General features: G+C 33.4%; 1 protein-coding gene across 2 annotated transcripts in view; it reads right to left on the reverse strand.

The window, feature by feature from the left end:
* The window catches only part of LRBA (LPS responsive beige-like anchor protein), a 760,266-nt gene that overhangs the window by 178,148 nt on the left and 561,042 nt on the right, over positions 1-21,076 (reverse strand). For both annotated transcript variants that reach the window (XM_036887834.2, XM_057493634.1), the window contains 2 exons: positions 16,961-17,076; positions 14,175-14,287 (listed from right to left, as the gene is read on the reverse strand). In XM_036887834.2, coding sequence (XP_036743729.2) covers positions 14,175-14,287; positions 16,961-17,076 — 229 coding nt within the window. The remainder of the gene's footprint in view (positions 1-14,174; positions 14,288-16,960; positions 17,077-21,076) is intronic.

The following is a 21,076-nucleotide window of genomic DNA, read 5'->3' on the forward strand; positions in this document are numbered from 1 at the left end:
GGGCAATGCAGTTAAGTATTCATTCAAAGACAATACATTCATTTATGTAAAAAGTTCCCCAAAAATCTACAAAAAAGGCTGCTAGTACAAATAATTGAGTCTAGCAAGGTTGCAAAGTACAAAGTTGGTATACAAAATTCAATTGTATTTGTATGTACTAGCAATGACAATTGGAGTTGAAATTTTATAACTATTGAAAATATGAAATTTTTAAGGATAAATTAACAAAACACATACAAGAATTGTATGCTAAAAGCTGTGAAGCATTAGAGAGAAATTAAAGACAACCTAAATAAATGCAAAATTAACTTTATTCTGGATTAGAAGAATCAATATTATTAATATGTCATTTTTAACACAAAATTGGTCTACCAATTAAAAGCAATCCCAACCGAAATCTCAGCAGGACTGACAAGATGATTTTCAAATTTATATTAGAAAAGCAGTGAATGAAGAGTAGCTAAAACAATTTTGAAAAAGAACATAGAGGGATCACATGGCCAATTTATTTCCAACAAAGGTGCCAAGACAATTCATAAAAGATAGTCATTTTAACAAATTGTTGGAGGGGATTCTACCATCTGTAGAAAATGAACCTCAACGCTTATCTTGCACCAATGATGCATTATAGATAAAAAATATGTTGCATCAGCAGCCACAATATAAGAGCATAAAAATAATTATGTTTGACCCAATTTGTTTTTAGAAAAACCAAATCACTGTTTAGTAATAATAAGCACAAAGTCAATTAATAATCTCTATCAGCAGCTTTTAACTTTTCCAGTATACTCTCAAATATACACATGTGTATGTGAATTCACAGGTCTCTTGCAGTAAACCCAGAGTTACTTTCAATGACCAGAGTCTATAAACTGGGAAAAACTCCCACATCTTTTTCTTCCTTCCCACCAACAAGACCATTTACTGCCATTTACATTTTTTTAGCTGATTTATCTTTGTCCTCTTTTCTTCCTGTTTTTTCTACCACAAATTTCTAAGTCTAAATGTAAGACTTCATACTGTTTCTTTTCTATTTCACTCAAATCTTTACTGTATTTCATTCTCCCAAGATCATTTAAAAATGTTTTTTAATTCCTATAAAGCAAGCTATATGTAATCTGTAATATTAGTGAAAATGTTGAACAAATTAGAGTTCTAGAAAAATGCCCTAAAGAGAGTGATACCTTAGATATATAAAGGACATTAAACGATAGCATTGAAAATTATTTGGATAGTTCTGAATGCTACTAATATCTCTTAATCACCACATGTATATTTTAGAAAGGTAACACTCAGATTTTCAGATCATTTGCTGAGATGTTATACCACCTATAACTCCCCCAATTTACTTAAATCAAAACATACTTTTAAAGAAAATAGTTTAATGTATTGTAACAGACTATATTTCTAAGCAAAACTCTACTGATTTTCTTTTCTTCCCACATTTGAAAAAGTATTTAAAAGCCTATTCTAGTTTTTCATGTTTGGCAAATAATAACATATTTTTTGTTTTCAGAATAAATCCTTTTTCACTTCCAAATTTGGTTCACATTATAAATCATGAACTCACATTTTTTAAAATTCTTTTTTGAAGTGGGAGAGTCTATACTTAAGTCACATAAAATGTTTTGATTATTTTCCTACAGATGGTTCATATATACATATTTTCAGTTATAAAACTCTTTAAAAGTAGAGATTATTTCATTCACTTTGTTTCTGGTACTGCCCTCAGAATAGTACCTACAAAAATTGCTCAGCTCATATAACAGTCAATTATCTGAATAAATACAATTATTCAATGTAAATAGGGTACTATAAACATATTTATGTTGAAGAAATGTACTTACTTGAATAAATGAACTTTGGAATAAGGAATTGGACAGCAATATGAGCATGTGACTAAAAGATGTTGTATTACCCACTGTACAAAGGGTCTATGGGTGCAACTAGGCTTCTCCGGGCTGTCACTTTGCAACATATACAAATATTGAAACATTGTACTGTACACCTAAAACTAATATAATGTTGTAGGTCAATTATTCCTCAATTTAAAAACATAACAACTGGCTTTTATTTTTTATTGCATAAAAATAATAACCCCAACAAAAGAGGATACTACATATTTGTATGTTTTGAATTTCAGAGGGATATATAAGAATGAGAAGTTGACACATACAAGCATATAAAGGAAGCTACAAATATGTAAGTTTTTAACAAGTCTTTCTATTACATTTACTCTCTATAAAAAGAAAAACAGCATAAAATCAGAAGTACCACCACTTAGTGAACTTCTAAAAAAATTAATTTCTAAGTGTTTTGAAAATAATATTTGTTTATAAATTAATGGTAGATATACATTCCCTGCTCTAAATCTACCCAAGTTAGTACACCCAGCACTAAACTAAGAAAATAGGAAGTATTAAGAGCTAAAACTGGCAATGCTATGTAAACAGAACAATCCATTTATAAATAATAATAAATGGTCACTCTACACCACAGTAACTTAGGATGATTAGAGAATAAATACTTAACTCTGAGAAGGATTACTGACTGGCAGTGTGTTGTTGGTATATGTCAGGATTATTCATCACCCTGACAGTAATATTAACCACAATCCATTTCAGTTACTTCAGTTTATCATTTTTTGACTAATGTTAAAAAACAATGTCATTGAAGGCTGCTTAAATTAAGTGTAGGGTTAACCTCTGTTAGAGTCATTTAAAAACTTCTACTAGAAGGTAACTTCTAGTAACAAATCAAATCTCTTATACAGAGTGCTGATACTTAATAAATGTAAGGTTTAAAAGATAGTCACACAAAGCAAATGGTTTTCCTAATTTAAAAATAAAACATCAGCAAATCTTCTAAATGCACTACAATCCCCCTGCCCCCTGTTCATATATAAGTTTACACTTTGATGAAGTTAATTATAAATTCTGGGTAAAGAGCTAAATACATTTTAAACTAAATACATTACAATGAACAAGTAATAATTTAAAGTTTAAAAAGGTCAGTGTTCCCTTGAGTATTTTTCTTTGGTATTATATAATTACTGTATAATATTACATGTAAAATATTATATAAATAGCAGTTTGCTATATAGGACCTCCCCACTGCCCAACCGATTAGGTGATTTGCTGAAGTTCCCTTACTACTAAATGAAGCAAGACTGAGAGAAGTCTACCTAAATCCAAAGATTTTCTACACTGGTCCTCTAGTTTTATCTTTCCAGGCTATTTTCCCATATCATTTTGATGTTCTTTTAGAAAACCTCTGCACTTACATTCTACTTTCCATTGCATCATTTTCTGTTTCTATTAATGCAAAACATTTTACTCTTGTTTTGGATTGAAGGCTTCTTCTGTTTCCTAAACTGTCTTTGTTTCGTTCTGGTTTTATTTTTCTATTTGTTTTTGTCTTTGTTGTCTTTCACACTGCAGACTGTTCTTAAATGCTTGCTAACAATTGGCTGGACCTTGGTTTTGAAGGAGTCCCGGGAGCGCTGACTGTAGTGCTCCGAGGCCCAGAAGCAGCGTGCCCTGGCCAGCTTCACTGAGCGGCAGTCAGGTAGGCTCCGGGAGGATCCTGGAACAGCAATACTTTTCAGGTCTTTTCTCTTGAGCTGGTCTGTATGTTCAAAGGGTCACACAATCTTGTGTCTTAAGGGTGGGGCTGGCATGAGCCTGGTTGCCAGAGTTCTGATAGCATGACAGCAAAAGAGGTCTGGGAGCCTTCACCATGCAGTACTTAAGGCTTTCGGTGAATCCTCACGTTTTCCATTCCTTCCCTTAGCCCCTCTCTGTGCTGTTGTTGGTGTTCTCAAATCCAAAATGTCTCTGGTGCAGTTTCCCCAAAAAGTACACCTCTCCCATTTTGCCAAGATTAAAGGAAGAGTAGTTGGGTATGGGAACAAAGTAGATGTCAGTGCAAGTATTCAATCTAACATAGTCTTTTTGCTTATCCCTACAGTCTACCGGCTCACTGACAGGGGACAGACCTGAGATTGAACCCCAGCCTTAACACTTGGAGAAAGTGTGACCTTGGAGAGTTCCTTCCTTAACCTCGCCCCATCCTGGTTTCCTTATCCTATAAAATAAAGATAATAACAGATTCCATACAGTGTTGTTGAGGGTATTAAAGGAGATAGTGTACGTAAAATGTTTTTTTCCATAACAGTGGAAGGCAACTACTGGGGCTTCCCTCATAATCCTGCAAATAAACCCTAAACTTGCCCCACGTCATTCTTCTGCTGAGTAACTATAAACTCCCCAAGGCCAGGGAATGCAATTTACACTAAAATCCATAAAATCAATCTGTATTTGTTGACAAGATTAAAATATTTTCCACATAGTGTCAGCCAAGAACAAATACCCAAGTAAGGGGTAATTTTTAACCTTTCTAGGCTTTTACATATTTATTTAAACGCTTTAAGATGCACTACCTACTGCTGTAATAAAAGGTTTTATTTTTTAAGTTTGTGTTTGACTTTGGTTTGACTGAAGCTCAATAAATAGAAAAAAGTAAAAGTTGTAACACCTATTATATTTAAACAGTATTGTCTCCCCACCCCCTCCCCAAAAAAGTGTTCTCTTCCTTCTGTGACATCTAGATGGTATATTGATTCCTGGTATATCTGTTACAGAGCAGACTAAAAGGACTGGCATTCGTCAAAAACAGCACTTAAAACTTGAAGAGATAAAGAAGTGCTGTCTGATCAACAACAGTTAGATGTCGGTAGTCAATTCCAGGTCAAGACTCATGCTGTATATTAAATGTGTGTGTTAGAAATGTCTCACATGTAAAAATACACAACCAAATGGTAGGAGATAAACAAGAGACACAGAGAAAATCACCTACGTTTTGTTGAAACAAGGAGAGAGAGAGAGAGAAGGAAAAAATACAGTAAATACTGAGGGTAAATAACAGCAACTCAACAGGCAAGTAAGTAAATTCAGGATAGCTTTGTTATTCAGTTCTCTCAAGTTATCTGAGAACTTACTCTTCAGAAACATTTTCATCTAGACTAGGGCAATGGAAGCTGCTACTTTAACAGAGTGTGAATGGTTGTAACAAACAACTGATTTATTAGGGCATGAACCAAAATTTAAAATTCAGTGTGAAGAGCTGATGACAGTAATGTTTTCCTCAGATTCTTACACTGCAAGGAAGGAATCAGGATATCACAGGGTGGGTTCATTTCCCCCTCACATTTACTTTTCATATTGCTGCATTCTTTGCTCCTTACATTTACAGTTTACTCTTTACAGTCTTTACCTTTTCCCCTAATGTTTACTTTTCTTGTTTCTAAACCAAAACAACAGCTCACACTGTGCTTGCACTCTAAAGTTGAAAAATTGAATTTTCTTTTCCCTCTACTGCAAACTCTCTCTTTCAGTATTTTTCTCATTTTATGAAGATGAGCTCTAATTATGGACAAAATGACTGTTTATATCTTGGACATTCCTGTTTTTTCCCCCAATCTTCAAGTTATTTTTAGTAGGATAGTAACTACCTGATTTTATTCTTTCAGATGTCCAGAAACTAAGATTCCCTGTACATCATACTACTCAATAAATAATCAAAGTGAAAAGAAATGAATAAATACTTGATTAGTAACATCAGGGATTCTCTAGTCTTAACCAAATATTCAGCTGTTCCATAAAACAGGCTTAGTCCAAACTGGGACAAACACACCAGCAGCAGGCAATTTGGAAAAAGTATTCCTTTTTCAAGCAATAGAATGCTGGTTGTATTTTAACATGTATTTCAGCATTTCAGAGCTGAAGGCATCTTGACAAAATAACATTAAAACAGACTCAGCAACTGATGCACAAATTGGAAGAGAATATAACATACCGCAGTATTTCTCAAACTTTCTGGGCCAAAACTCACAGTAAGAAATATGTCACTTTAAATCATTACCCAGCATGCACACATGCGCATGTGTGCAGACACACACACACACACTCCTTAAGTAGAAGATCTGACATGATGCATGTTGATTTTTTTATGTTATGTTATGTTATATTATGTTGTTATGTTATGTTATGTTATGTTATGTTATGCTATGCTATGCTATGCTATGCTATTCATATTTAGAAATTCTAGTTGGGAACTACAGTTTGGAAAATACTGGCTTTGTATTTAATTCTAGTTGTATGCACAGCTGTGTGACCTTGTGCAACTTGCTTAACCTCATGGTGCCTCAGTTTCTGCCTCTAATGTAACCTGTCTTAAAAGGTCTTTATAAGGGTGAAGAGTTAACACATGTAATATATTTAGATAAGAGCCTGATATATAGTAAGTCCTCAATAAATATTAGTTAGCAGTAATAAAGTGGGACTATCTTACCTTTTGAAATTTAGAGCCCAGTTTTCATTTGCAAGTGAGTGGTTATCCACTATGCTTCAATCCAAGAATGTATTTGTTTTTGCAAATAGGTGTTCAGATTACAGAACACATACATATTAAACATTACAAAATAACTATGATGATTAATTAGTAGAGAAATGATTGCCTCAGATTATCTTGGTTCTCCCCTCTTTGAAAATTGTTGTATGCAATCAATCTCCTAATAAGGAGTAAAAATAAGTCAGAGTAGCCAAGAAAATCTTCCTAATCTACAAAGGAAACTTTGCTACTGAAAACACTCTGCCATCATGATTTGTTTATATGGTATGACATTTTGTAAATAAATTCTCACCCTAGTCATAATTTCTTACAAAGAAGAGCCAAAAAAGAGTTGATTCTTATCACTTCCAAAGAGGCTGTCAAAATATAAAAATCAATGTGTATTTTTAAAATATGGATTAATGTCACTCCAAAGTCTATACATGGTTAGATCTGTCTTCTCATCAGTCAGATTTTTAGACTAGTGATGAAACAATGTGGTAAGTGGAGAGAAAAAATCATCTTCAAAATTGATCCCTGCTTTTTCTCTGCTTTAAAGATTAAACCATTATGTCAAATGAGGACTTTCTCAATACAAATTTCATTTTCATCAGATTTTCAGATTAAAATACATCTGATCCTCTCAATGGAATGACAATACAAATTTGTGATTATTATTAGGAGATATTATTCAGTAGATGAAACTTCATACCTTCCAAGACATCTTTTATATTGTTCCATATAGACTTTTTCTTTTCTTAAAGAATGGTCAGTAAAATATACAGAAGAAAGGGTATTGGTTATAACAATTAAGCTTTGAAAAGAACTCTCCCTGGGCAACATGGAAGAGATTACCAAATAACACTGTAGCTTTGTATCAAAGCTTCTAAAACTCCTCTGAAAACCAGCTTTAAGGAAATTAAATGGACATAAATATGCATAAATAATTCAATACATTTTAAAGCTAGTCAAGGCACATTATCTACTTAAGATTGGGGATAAGATCTGTTTATTTTTTAAATTAAGCTTTGTACACAATGTTTTCTATTAAGTTTATTTAAACAAATAATGTAAATGTATAGTATGGGACATATTTTAATATAATTCTACTATAATCATTATTGATATAGATATAGTTCATTTTACATATGAGATGTATTCCTGAAAATATGTGCATAAACATATTTGAAATTGAATCACACTGTGCAGACTTTAACACCAACAAGAATGAGATACTTTCATAAAGCAAACAATTATCACTATTTTATACACACAAAGTACAATTTTCAAATATCTGGCATGCTTATTTCACTTAAAATAAAATGTAGTTAATTTCAAACTCACTTATTTCCATCAATATTTAATAAAAACAATTAGTACTAGTACACTACTTTTTGTGAATTTGAATGACTATTGTAGCATTCGAACTACTGTTGCTTTCAGGAAAGGATATTTAGTTCTAACATCTGTGGTTGAGTGTTAGGGCTTCCCATTTCTTTCCAGTCCTGCTAAATATACTACTGCTCACTATTCAACTGTGTCTCCTTCAGTTTTTTTTTGAAATCACTCTTTATAAATATTTCTTCCTTAGCCCAAAGTACAAATCTTTCATAAAATCTCTCAAAATATAAAAATGAATACCCCCACAACTAAAGGCATTATTACACCACAAAAATGATATTTTTATGTCTTTGCATATTAGACACTGACATGCATGGGTAGACTAATGAAAGCAACTCTTTTGATTTGGTTTTGAGGCTGTCTCTCCTTTTTTTTTTCAAGCTAACAAAATTAAAAAAGCAAAATTAAAATTGGTCATCTAGTGGTGCATAAAAATAGCCTTATGTATCAAATACAAAAGTTAAATTATAAAGGCATTTGTTAAAACAGCATTTTGTCCACCAAAGAAAGTATTTGGCAAACTCTAATATACAAATAAACCACTCTAATATTACAAAAAAAATTCAATTTTAATGGATTCTATTTAGCTGGCAAATAATCCATAAGCATTTTAAATGTTGTTTAGACACAAAGTAAAGGTTTGAAAAAGTGGCTACATGTATCTGCTTTTGCTTCTCTGTGGTCATCTTAAGAACATGCCCTAAACATGGCCAGACTGACCTGCTGGAGGAACATGACTGACACACGCAGGATGGCTGAGTTGTGCCGGCTGAATCAATGAATTCTCATAATGAAAAAAGTCATAGAGCCTACATTAAAAAATATGTTTTGGAGGCTTTCTTCTGGTCATGTAAAGTTTTTAGTGGGATAGAGAACAAAGATGAGGGTCAAGAAGGGAAGCAGTTGCTAAAGAACAGCAGTAGGAGGAGGGAAAAGGGTTTCGAGAGCTCTTGATCATGTAAAATAATGATGGAAGACAGAAAAATAGCCTCAGCAGAAATATCCAAATAGCCTTCCACTTATCACCATTGGTGACTCTTCCATAAAGAGAGAAACATGCACTATGTCCACAATCCATCTTACTATCCACTGATCTTAAAGAGCCTACCAAAAATAAGCCCACATGAAAAATCTTAGTAAGTTCTGTGCCTAAATAGTAGTCCAAACTGAAGGACTGGTTCAAAAAAAAAAAGAAATTCTTCTAGAATTCTAGAAAGGTTATTTATTAAAATATAATTTATCTGTGAAGCGAATTTTAACATTTTAACAAATTAACAAAAAATAAAATTCTTACTGTTATGTACATAAAATTCAAATAATGAGTAGTAACAGCCTGAAATTAAAGAATTGTCCACTTTTTATTATTGACCTACTGCATGGCTTGCTCACTACACAAGTCAAACTCATACTGTCCTCATGTATTAGACTAGACAGTTCTACAGATTTCAGGCATTAGAACAAATATGATACCTAAATGTAATTTTTTAAAATACAAAACAAAACACCATTTATCCATTTCTTCTTCCTTACAGTCAATGGGTCAGCTGGGGAATTCTGCCCATCTGGGCCAGATTTGGCTGCTTTTGGTTTGCTCCTTCAGTTAATTTGTTTGTGGTCTGCTGAGGGCTAGTTTGTTCAGGATGGCTGCAGGGGGCGCCACTCAGCCATCCTGCATGGGGTAGTCATGTCCCTCCAGCAGGTCACCTGGGGCAGGTTTGGGGCACTTCTCAAAGTGACCACAGAGAAGCAAAAGCAGAAACATGCAAGCACTTTTTCAAACAACTACTTTGTGTCAAATTTACTAACATCTTTATTTCCCCTTGCTGGCCTGTTTTTGTTTTTGTTTTTAATTGTGGTAAAATATACCTAACATAAAATTTACCATTTTAACCAAGTGTATAGTTCAGTCCCATTAAGTACACATTATCTTAAAACATCATCACGATGTTGGGCAAACATCATCACAATCCATCTTCAGAATTTGTTTCATCTTGCAAAACTGAAACTCTATACCGGTTAAATAACCCAGTTCCTTCCTACCCGCTAGCCCCTGGCAGCCACCATTCTACTTTCTGTCACTATTAATTTGACTACTCTGAATACTTCATATGAGTGGAATTTTACAGTATTTGTCCTTGGATAAATGCCTTATTCACTTAACATGATGTTGCCAAGGTTCAACCACGCTGCACTGTGCCTCAGAGGTTCCTTCCTCTTTAAGGCTGAACAATATTCCACTCTGAGTGTATGTCACATTCTGTTCATCCATTTATCCATCAATGGGTATTTGGATTGCTTCCATCCTTTGGTAGTGTGTATAAATACTGCTATGAATATGAAAGGGGCACACAAATACCTCCTCAAGTCTCTGCTTTCAATTCTTTTGGTGTATATCTAGAAGTGGAACAGCTGGATCTTATGATATTTCTATTTTCCATTTTTTAAGGCATCACCACCCGGTTTTCCACATCAGCTGCACCATTTTATATTCCTATCAGCAGTGCACAAAGGTTGCAATTTCTCCACATCTTTGCCAATACTTGTTACTTTGTGCTGTTTTTTTTTTTATAATGGCCATCCTAATTGGTGTAAAGTGGTACCCAATTGTGATTTTCATTTGCATTCCCTGATAATTGTAATGGTGAGCATCTTTTCATGTGCTCATTGGCCATTTGTATATCTTCTTCAGAGAAATGTCTATTCAAGTTCTTTCCCATTTTTGAATCAGGCTGTTTGGTTTTTGTTTTTAAGTTTTAGGAGTTCTCTATATATCCTGTATATCAATCAGTTATCAGATAGGTGACCTGCAAATAAGGCTTTCTTTTGAAAATTAAGACTCTCTTTTGAAAGTGAAAAATAGATACACAAGCTGCTACAATTTTTTAGTTTTGAGTACTATGCCAGGCACCAGAAATACAGAAATTAACAAAATTAAATATTTCTATTAAATGATTTCCCTTACTATGGAACACAGAGAATAAAATGTTAGAATTATAATAAATTATGGAACGTATTATAATAGAAGTAACCAGACAGTACCATGGAAGTACAAATTCCTAGAGGAAGGGGAGAGCAACAGCAAGGAACAAGAGGTGAAAGAGAACAGGAGGAATGATAGGATCACATGATTTGGCAAAGATGGCAGCAGAGACAGATGATGTGGTAATCGCACAGGCGAAGCTCAGTGCTTAAGCACCATGGTTTGTCATAATGAAAAGGTTATCCTCTCTGTCGACATTTCTGATTTCTACTGTGATTGTCTGGATGTGTGAAGAAGCAGATTATATCCTATAGATTCAGAGTAGGAGTTACTCCTGAAACTACTCCAGAGTAGGTGTTTTTCCTAATGTTAATCATGCCAGGGCCAAAAAGGGAACACTCTGGGATAGGTAAAAAGGGAACACTCTCCGTCTGACATCAGAAAAATGGACGCCCCAGCACGCTATGTGAAGGAAACCAGATACGGTGAGCAAACTGGTGCCTGTCATGTGGGGACTGCAGAAACTAGACAGCGAGCCTCAGATTGAGACTGTAAATCACTAAGAGCCTTACACTTCTGCTGTGATTGGATTCTCTAGAGCTTTATTTAAACACTTCACTGAGGCCTAAAATGGATTTGGAGGAGTTAAGGGTAAGAACCATGTATACTCTTGGAAGAAGTCAGTCCTAAAAACAAGATGTCTAGTGTCCTGAGAACTTTAGAGTGACCAAAAGGGATAAGGCAGAAACACTGGTTCAAAATACAGGCAGGGGAGAAACAGCAAAGAACCCCTAGATTAGATTGTTGGAATACAAAACATTCCTTAGGTATTGCTGAATTACTAAGAAAGGAAGCTTTAGGAGAAAGACTGCCCATCTGAACAAATGTGAGCAGGGACTCAGCACTCCTTATACATTAAAGGAAATATTATCCCAAAGCTGATCTTAAAAGGAATCAGTTTCAACTCATGATGTATTTCCTCTTAATATTTTTCCTAGGGTTTTCTAAAAGGACCTAAAAATACTGACCAATTCAGCAGCAACAAGCACAATAGGCCAAACTGTGATCTTCAGATATTATTTCCCCATAAAAGGGCTCCTACCAGGACTCCTTAAAGAAATAGATGATTTTAGAACTGGGCAAGAAAAAGTGATGGTTAAGGTAGAGCACCTTGTCACACTGGAGAGCATGGTAGTTATCAAAGACTGCTAAGACTGTACCAAAAGGACTCAGGGGCAACTTGAAACCAGTCATGCTCCAACACCTGAACCTCAATAAAAATAATTAACTGCACTGGATTGAAACACCAAATACATTAAAGTCTGTGAGTTCACAAAGATACTTTTTTGTTAGTTGGATACCATTGGAGGATCCCAGCAACCAAATGACTGTTTCAAAAACTGACATATAAAGAGAAGGAATTCAACTTTTACCCTGACTTTCCAATGGGATTTACCATTGGATAATCTAACAGTAGATGAAGGGATGTATCTTGTTATAGAATGATTCCCAATAAATGAAATACAAGTGACAGATTTTAAATACCATGATTTTGCAATGATTTTTGAACCAAAGAATCCAAGCATTAATTATTAATGGCCATTAAAATCACAAAAGAGATATAAAGTAGATATTACACGCACTCTGACAGAACACAAAAACTTCCAATGAAGCAGTCTTGCCAGAAATATCTAATCTCAGAACAAACTGCCAATTTATGAGAAATCTAGAAATCTGTTAGACTATACCACAGGAATGGAATAAGCAAAATCCACACTGTGAGAAAATATGTAAGAGAAACAATGTTTCTTCAACTAATAAATTCAAAAGAAAGAAAAAGAAGAGAAACCTACAGAATAAAGAGAGGTGTATAAACTTGATTGTAATGTGTGGTCCCTATATGGATCCTGATTAGAATAAACAAACTAAAATAATTATGAAATCTGTACTCAATTAGAAATGTGATAACTACTGGGTATTTGGTGATACTAAGAAATCATCGTTAATGCCTTAGGTTTGCCAAGGGTATTAAGGTTGTGCTTTAAAAAGAGACCTTAGTTTTTAGACATACATATTGAAATACTTATGAATGAAATGATATGATGTCTGGGATTTGCTTCAAAGTAATATGGGAAGGGGAAAAGAAAATGAAAGTTAAGATAAAATAGGAGTAACCATGAGCTGATAACTGTTGAAACAGAGTGGTTGGTAGATGGATATTACATTACTTTGTCTAATTTTCCATATGCTTGAAATTCTCCATAATAAAAAGTTAGAAAGAAAAAAACAGAACCTTATTTACTATCACAAAATGATGATTCAAGATATTCTTTTTATTGATAATACAGGACAGAAAAGTTCTCGAAGAATACCTGAAGATATGGGAAAATAATTATAGAAGATTAAGACAGTGTGTGTGTGTGTGTGTGTGTGTGTGTGTGTGTGTGTGTGTGTGTGTACAATGTGCGTATTCCTTATTGATATGTGGCAAATTACGGATAATTTTTGTTTTCTTATTTACATGTTTTACATTTAAAAATCTAATACAGTTAATAATAATATTTTATAAATAGGGGAAAATGTCACATGTATTTTATTCATTTAACACATTTACTGAATGGCTGCACTAGGCATAGGAGAAATAATGGTGAACAAGAATCTATCATGATGGAGTTGAGTGGGAGAGATAAGAAGAACCAAAACAAGTAGGTAGAAAGATATGTAAAATGCAGGTTATTTCAGGTGCTATGACAGAAACAGAGAACAAAATATCGGGAAGGAATGTAGTTACTTATGGTCTCCATGAGGAGGTGAACTAAAGGACTAGGGAGAGTCAGCGACTCACAAAGCAGGGAGATGACAGTGAAGACAGAGAGAGAAAGCAATGCTCTGAATTGAGAAAGATTTATTCTGTATCTATTGATAAGTGAAGAAAGGTTTAAGCACTGGATTTATATAATTTAAAATGAGATTTAAAGAGAATCCATACTGTTGTAGCGAGGAATGGATTAGAGAAAGGCAAGAGGTAGCAGAGACATCAATTAGACTTGGAATAGTGTAGGATTACTTATCTTTTTATGGCTACTGGTGAGAAGTTTCCATGATTTTCTTTATAGTTTTTATCAAATACTAACACCCTTAGAAGTTGATACTTCAGAATAATGTTTTCTTAAGTGTATACAGAAACAGGAATTTAACTGTTAATATTTTTAATTGTTACTCAGTTTGTCATGCACAGTAAATTTTTCAACTTTAAATTTCAGAATGCTGAAAATACATTTAAAAGAGAATATTAAATTTTTAATTATACTAAAAAGATTTTTAAAAAGTAATGTGAAAAATAAAATCAAATTTGTTTTTATATGCCAGACAATTATATTTCAGATAATTACTGAGAAATTACCTTGGACAAATCTCTGAAATTACTTGGCAAGGTAAGATCCAGTTCTTCTGATTCATAGTTAGTGATGACCCAGGGGAACACTGGATACTGATTTAAGTCATTATAACTCCGTCCTGAGAGAGGAGAAAAAAAAAATGAGAAGTGGGACCACATCAAACTCAAAAGCTTCTGTACAGCAAAGGCACTATCAACAAAGCAAAAAGACAATCTACAGTATGGGAGAACATATTAGTCAATGATTTACCTGATAAGAGGTCAAATCCAAAATATATAGACCCTGAGAAGTGACTGTTCGTTACCACAGGGGAGGGTTGGAGTGGGTGGGTGAAACAGGTAAAGGGGATAAAGAGGCACAAAACCTCAGTCGTAACATAATGCTGGTCATGGGGATGGAAGTACAGCATAGAGAATACAGTCAGTAGTTCCATAACATCTTTCTACGTTGACAGATTGCAACTACATCAGTAGGGGTGAGGATTTAATAATACATATACTTGTTGAATCACTATGTTGTACACTTGAAACTAATATAATATTGTGTATCAACTATACTTTAATAAAAAAAGAAAGATAACATAGGCACAATAGAAGGTATTTGAGAGTAGACCATTTCGTAAACACTGCTCCACAATTATTACTGTGCATTTAAATCTGTTAATCGATTTAACAAATGTAAAATATGTCTACTAAACTTACTATATGTTTCCTGTCTCTTATTACCACTAAAAAATCCTTTCAGCCACTAGTTACATAATCCCTATTAAATTAATATAGCTGTTCAAACTTTCTTCATTCCTTTCCCTCAACTGTCTGAGATGAGTATCCCCATGACTGGTAAAAGTTAGGAATTTTTCAATGTGAGCCCTTAACTTCCTACTTCATAATACTCCCTCTCTCTTCCCCACTTCTCCTTATTCTTTGCAAGGTATAATTCCTTCACTTGAGCTCTTGAGCCTGTCTCCACATAACTCGAATTGTTACATTTCCTGTCTTTCCCTCTTTCATGGTCTCTCCTCTGCCTTAACCCATCCTCTCTCTATTGTTACACAAGAAAACTATAATCTTCACCTAATATTTTTGTTTCTTCTCTAACCAATCAGTCCTTACAATCAATCTTTTCGCTTACTTTGAAAACTAACCCCTACAAAGTAACCAGTAAGTCTGCAAATGCCAAAGCAAAAGGGAGGGCCGTATCCATTCTTATTTCTCTCTTACCTATATGACATTTGATGCAGGTGACTAAGGAAGGCCTTTCTCTCTCCCTTTCCCTTTGCCTCTCACAACATTTGCTTTACCTTAGTTCTCCTCCTGGGATCACCCATTCTCTTCTCTCCTCTACTAAATTTTCCCCCTTTTTTCTTGTCCGGCATCGCTATTTTCCCAATGATTTAAGTCAGAAGCCTAGAAGTTTTTTTCTGACATTTATTTCTTATTTACTCACTACATTCAATCAGCTGGATATCAAATGCTTTGGCCCTTCTAAAGTCTTATGTTATTTAATCCTCCATTTTAATGCCCAACATCACCTCTCTAATGCTTGTAATATAATTGCTTCCTAGCTGTGCTGTTTACCTAGTCTCTCTCCAATCTGATTTGTTATTCATTCTGCCTCCAATTAATTTTACATAGTTTTAATAGTATGCATCAAGTTTCCCAGTGAATTAACTGCTCACCCCTCAAATTGACAGAAAATTTTCCACAATGTCTCTACCTTGCCTTTCCAGTTTTCTTTCTCATTATACCTTTACACATACATACTCTATGTATACACATGCATATATATGTTTGTGTACTTGTGTATATAAATTATGCCATTAATCGTTTTCTAGCTATACTTCATATCTTTCCATCTTTGCGCTTCCTTACACCTTCAGTTTTACATGAAATGACATCTAATCTCCCAACTACCTCTTCTGCTAAGAAATATCTATCCTTACACGAACATGAAATTTTCTTGATATTTTTCCCTTACTTCCACCAAGTGGATGTATATAATTTCCCCTTTACTCTTTTAATCCCCATAATATTTTGTATTTCTTTTACTGAATCTATACCCTTTGCTCTAGAAACATGCAAATGCTCACATTTACACTTAAAATAACTTCTCTTAAGAGCAAACAATGTAACTTACTCTCTTTGTATATCCTTTGTGCCTCAAAAATAAGCCACATCAATTTGTTGAGCTGAATCACAATGTTGAGCTGTCTCACCAATACATTCCTTGTTTTCTTTATTCTAGTTATGACAAATGAAAAGTAATGGCTCCTTCCTAGTTTTTTACTCTTTTTCAAAATGAAGAATTTCAGTGGGTGATCTTCAATAATATGACATGATGACAGACCTTGTACAAGGCCATTTATTCTTGAGATTTTCATTAATATGTCAAAATATAAATACTCCCTTACTTCATATTTTGACTACTTTTTTTGTATGTTGTATTTCATTGTTTCATCATGTAATAGATTTCTAATTAAGTTATTAATAGGTTAAGATTGTAGATGGCTATTCACTCCTAGTCTGCCATAGTGAGTCAATACATTACTACTATATTAAATTGCTGTAAATTTTCATTTTGTGTTCTTGGAAATTAGTGTACAAACCCATTTTTTACTTTCTCAGCACACAGCTATTCATATACAAAACTGTAAATTCTTATAAAAATTACTTGATGATGTATTCATATAGTAATAATGAAAAATGATCTACATAATAGTACTCAAAATAATCTAATCGTATCAATTAACAATTTATTGTTTGAAATAAATCAGCAAGTGAGCTTAGATTACCTGCTATTGTGTTGAGAAACATCAAATACTCAAAATTTGAAATTTCTCTGTGTTGCCATCGCTGTGTCATATTAGAAGCTTTAAAAAGTTGGCGTGGACTAGCTAATGAGATGCGCCTACAAAAAAAAAAAAAGAATTTGATGAAGAATCAATTTAAATTTAAGATTAATTATATCACAATAATAAATAATGAATATATGTGCTTATTCAAAATGACATCTGTATATCTGAAAAGTTCTATTCATGTTATACTAATGAATACTACAGATATTACAATCTACAATTGTTAAACAAATGATTTCTACTGGCCACAGGTCTGTTAAACATTTTCTATTCATTAAGGTAAGCTGTAATTTCAATACCATTATAATATCTAGGTTCCATAAATGTTGATTAATAATACTATGATTAATAATTTGCTCCTTTACTGATATAGAGGAATTATAGTAACTGAGAAATACATATGAAATTGTATTCACATCTTTTTCAATTTTGATAGTCATCACATAAGGCCAACATATTTAAACATTATCAACTTAAATATTTTCTTTGCATTATCTTTTGTAACAGGAGAAAGAGGATTCTAAACTCTTTAGGTGTCTATTCATGGGGTAGGGTAAAGGTATGAGAAACTATTATTTTTCTACACAGCTTAAAAGAAGACCAAGTTTTCTGTGTTGTAAATGCAATGTAAATAACAAAGGATACAACTGACTAGTAAGAATCAATGGGAAATAGGTGGCAGGATTATTACATTCAGATGATAGAATCTGAATTACATTTGTATTACAGAACCTCAGAGAAGTATACTGTCACAGTTCTTACTACTACCAAGGACAATGTAACCTACCCATTTTAAGTTGCCATTCAATGATTTTTAAAAAAATAAATTTCTAGAGTTGTGCAGTTATCACTACAATTCACTTTGAAACATTTCATCACCACAAAAACTTACCTTGTGCCTATTTACAGTTAATACTCATTCTTATCTTCACCTCTCGACAGCTAGCATTCTGCTTTCTGTTCCTATAAACATGCCTTTCCTGGTCATTTCAGACAAAAGGAATTATACATCACAGTTTTTTGCACCAGGCTTCTTCCACTAATCATGTTTCTGAGATTCTTCAATGTGGTAGCATGTATTAGTAATTCATTTCTTTTAATTGCTGAATAGTGTTCCAGTGTATCAATACAGAATATAACATGTTTTTTAAATCCATCACCAGTTGATGGACATTTAAATTGTTTCCAGTTTGGGACTATTATGAATAATCTACAATGAACATTCATATACATGTCTTTGAATGAACATATGTTTTCATTTCTTTTGGGTACATTCCTAGGAGTGGAATTGCTGAGTGAGTTTGTGTTTAACTTTTTGAGAAACTGCCAAATTGCTTTCCATCATACAGTCCAACAAGCAATGTATGACATTCCAGTGTTTCCACATCTCTGCCAATGCTTGCTATTGTATGTATTTTTTATTGTAGCCAATTCCAGTGAGTGTAAAATGGTATCTTATAGTTTTAATGTACCTTGTTGAGCATCTTTTCACACGCTTAATAAACATTTGTGTATATTCTTTGGTGAAATATCTATGCCATTCTGAACTGCTTCTTCCTGAACTCTGAAATTCCTCATTAAAAAATTATAAAATTATCTAATCAAAACCTTTACTGGCATTATAAAAGAATTACTGCTTATAATCTAGAAGGACCATTTTATGTGTCCTGTTTACATAAAAGTTATGACCTGTAGTAGTTTTAAAATATGTCTACCAATTCTTTGATAACTTTTTCTTTAACAGATGGAGCTTGATTCCCCTCCTGTGGAGACTGGGTTATATTTAATAACTCATCTGTAACAAATAGAATGTAGCAGAAATGATGGTGCCTGACTATCAAGGAAGGTCATAAAATACACTGGGGCTTCTGCCTCATTCTCCCTGGGATCAGCGTCTCTGGGGAAGGTCAGCTCTTGTCATGTGGACATTCATGCAGCCCAGGGAGAGGCAGACTTGGTGAGTGAGGACAGAGCACTGCTGTCAAGGGGCGCGGCAGTGCTTGATCCGGGGAGTCCTCCAGTCCCAGGATGGCTGAAGCTCTTACTGACTTCCTGACTGCTATTTGTTCATTCTAGTTCAATCATATTTACAGTAAGCTATTTACCTAAAAAACTGAAATAAACAATAATTAAAAACAAATCAATACAAAATTAGGAATGCTAAAAGTAAATTGTAAATTTTCATGGCTAATATGTTTCAATCAGTAGAAAAGTCTCAGTGTCCGCTCTCTTCCCAGTCCTTATATTAGTTAACTAAATTGTATTGATGATGAATCAATACTTAGTATGAAAGAAAATAATTAATGATGGTGGTACTTAAGAATAGCCTACTGACATCTTACTATGCTGATGGACAGTGACTGCAGTGGGGTTTGGGGGGACTTGACAATATGGGTGAATGTAGTAACCAAAATGTTTTCCATGTGAAACCTTCATAAGAGTGTATATCAGTGATACGTAATAAAAAAATAAAAAATAAAAATAGCTACAATAAAAAAAAAGTATAGTCAACTGACCAGAACACAGTAGAGATGCATATCCCAGTTCCCTAATAATATCAGACATGTTTTGGCATTTTAACAGTCCTCTCAGGTAGTTATTTAAATTACTCTGACCAATATAAATAAAAGTTATTAAATCCTTATGTATATACAAAATTAATATTTGAACTCTGATTTGCCAGAGGTTTAAGATCAAAGTTTTAATTAAATATATTATAGTTACAAAATTCTTAACATATGGATTTTTTATTCATATCAACAAAGAAAAAATTATGAATATGACATAACAAAGTCTAATCATTTATATCAAAATGATAAAAAATTTCAATTTATCATATGAATAGTCCATATGAAAATATGTATGTAATAAGCTTTTGTAATTTAGATATCTTAGATAATTTACTTTTTTCAATGATCTTTACTAAGGTAAAGTTTAATAACATTTACCAAACTTAAATGTACAGTTTAATAAGGTTTGAATATACATATTTCTGTAACCATCATCACAATCAAGATACACTCCAAAATATTCCTTTATATCCCTTTGCAGTTTCCTTTGTCCAGTTCCTGGCCCTTGGAAACCAATAATCTGTTTTCCGTCACTGTATTTTGCTTCTTCAATAATTTCATATAAACAGAGTCACAGCCCATTATGCCTAACTTCTTTTATTTAGCATAATGCTTTTGAGATTCATCCATGTTGTTGCATGTATCAGTAGTCAATTCCTTTTTATTTCTGAATAGGGTTTCATTGTATGGATGCATTACAATCTGTTGATTCATACACAATTGGGAGACATTAGGAATTTTTCCAGTTTGGGACTACTATGAATAATATGGCTTTTAATATTTTCTTACAAGTATATGTGTGTACAAATATATTCATTACTCTTGGTAACCACCTAGAAGTGGAACTGATAGGATGAAAATTAAGTGTATACTTAACTTTATAAGAAAATTGGCGAATTGTTTTCCAAAGTGACTATACTAATTTGCATCCCTACTACCATGGTTCTAGAGTTCCTGATGCTGTATATTATCATTAACATTTCACATTCTTCATCTTTTTCCTGGTTTTGAAGATCAGATTTATTGAAGAATAATTTATGTAGTACAAAATTCAACCTTTTTAGATGTGCAATGCAATGAGTTTTGCCAAATACAGCTGTGTCACATAATAATCAAGTATATGAAATACTTCCAGGATTATCAAAAGCTTCCTTCACACCCTCACTATAACTAGTCCTCAGCCACTTGCAACCACTGATCTGATTTCTGCCCCAAACTGTTTTGCTTTCTACAAATGTCATATAAATATGGAATCATACAGTACATAATCTTTTGTTTCCTTTCACCTACCATAACATTTTTCAATTTATCCATGTTCTTCCATGTGTTAGTAGTTCATTCTTTTTATTGCTGAGTAGTATTTTCTATTTCATGGATGTAGTACATTCAACAGTTGATGACCACCTAAAGTTATTTCCAATTTTTTGTGATTACAGAATTCATGAATTCATGAACAGGTCATTGCACGAATATGTATTTTCAT

Source organism: Manis pentadactyla, chromosome 1 (genome assembly GCF_030020395.1).
Source record: "Manis pentadactyla isolate mManPen7 chromosome 1, mManPen7.hap1, whole genome shotgun sequence".
In the NCBI taxonomy this organism is placed as follows: Eukaryota; Metazoa; Chordata; class Mammalia; order Pholidota; family Manidae; genus Manis; species Manis pentadactyla.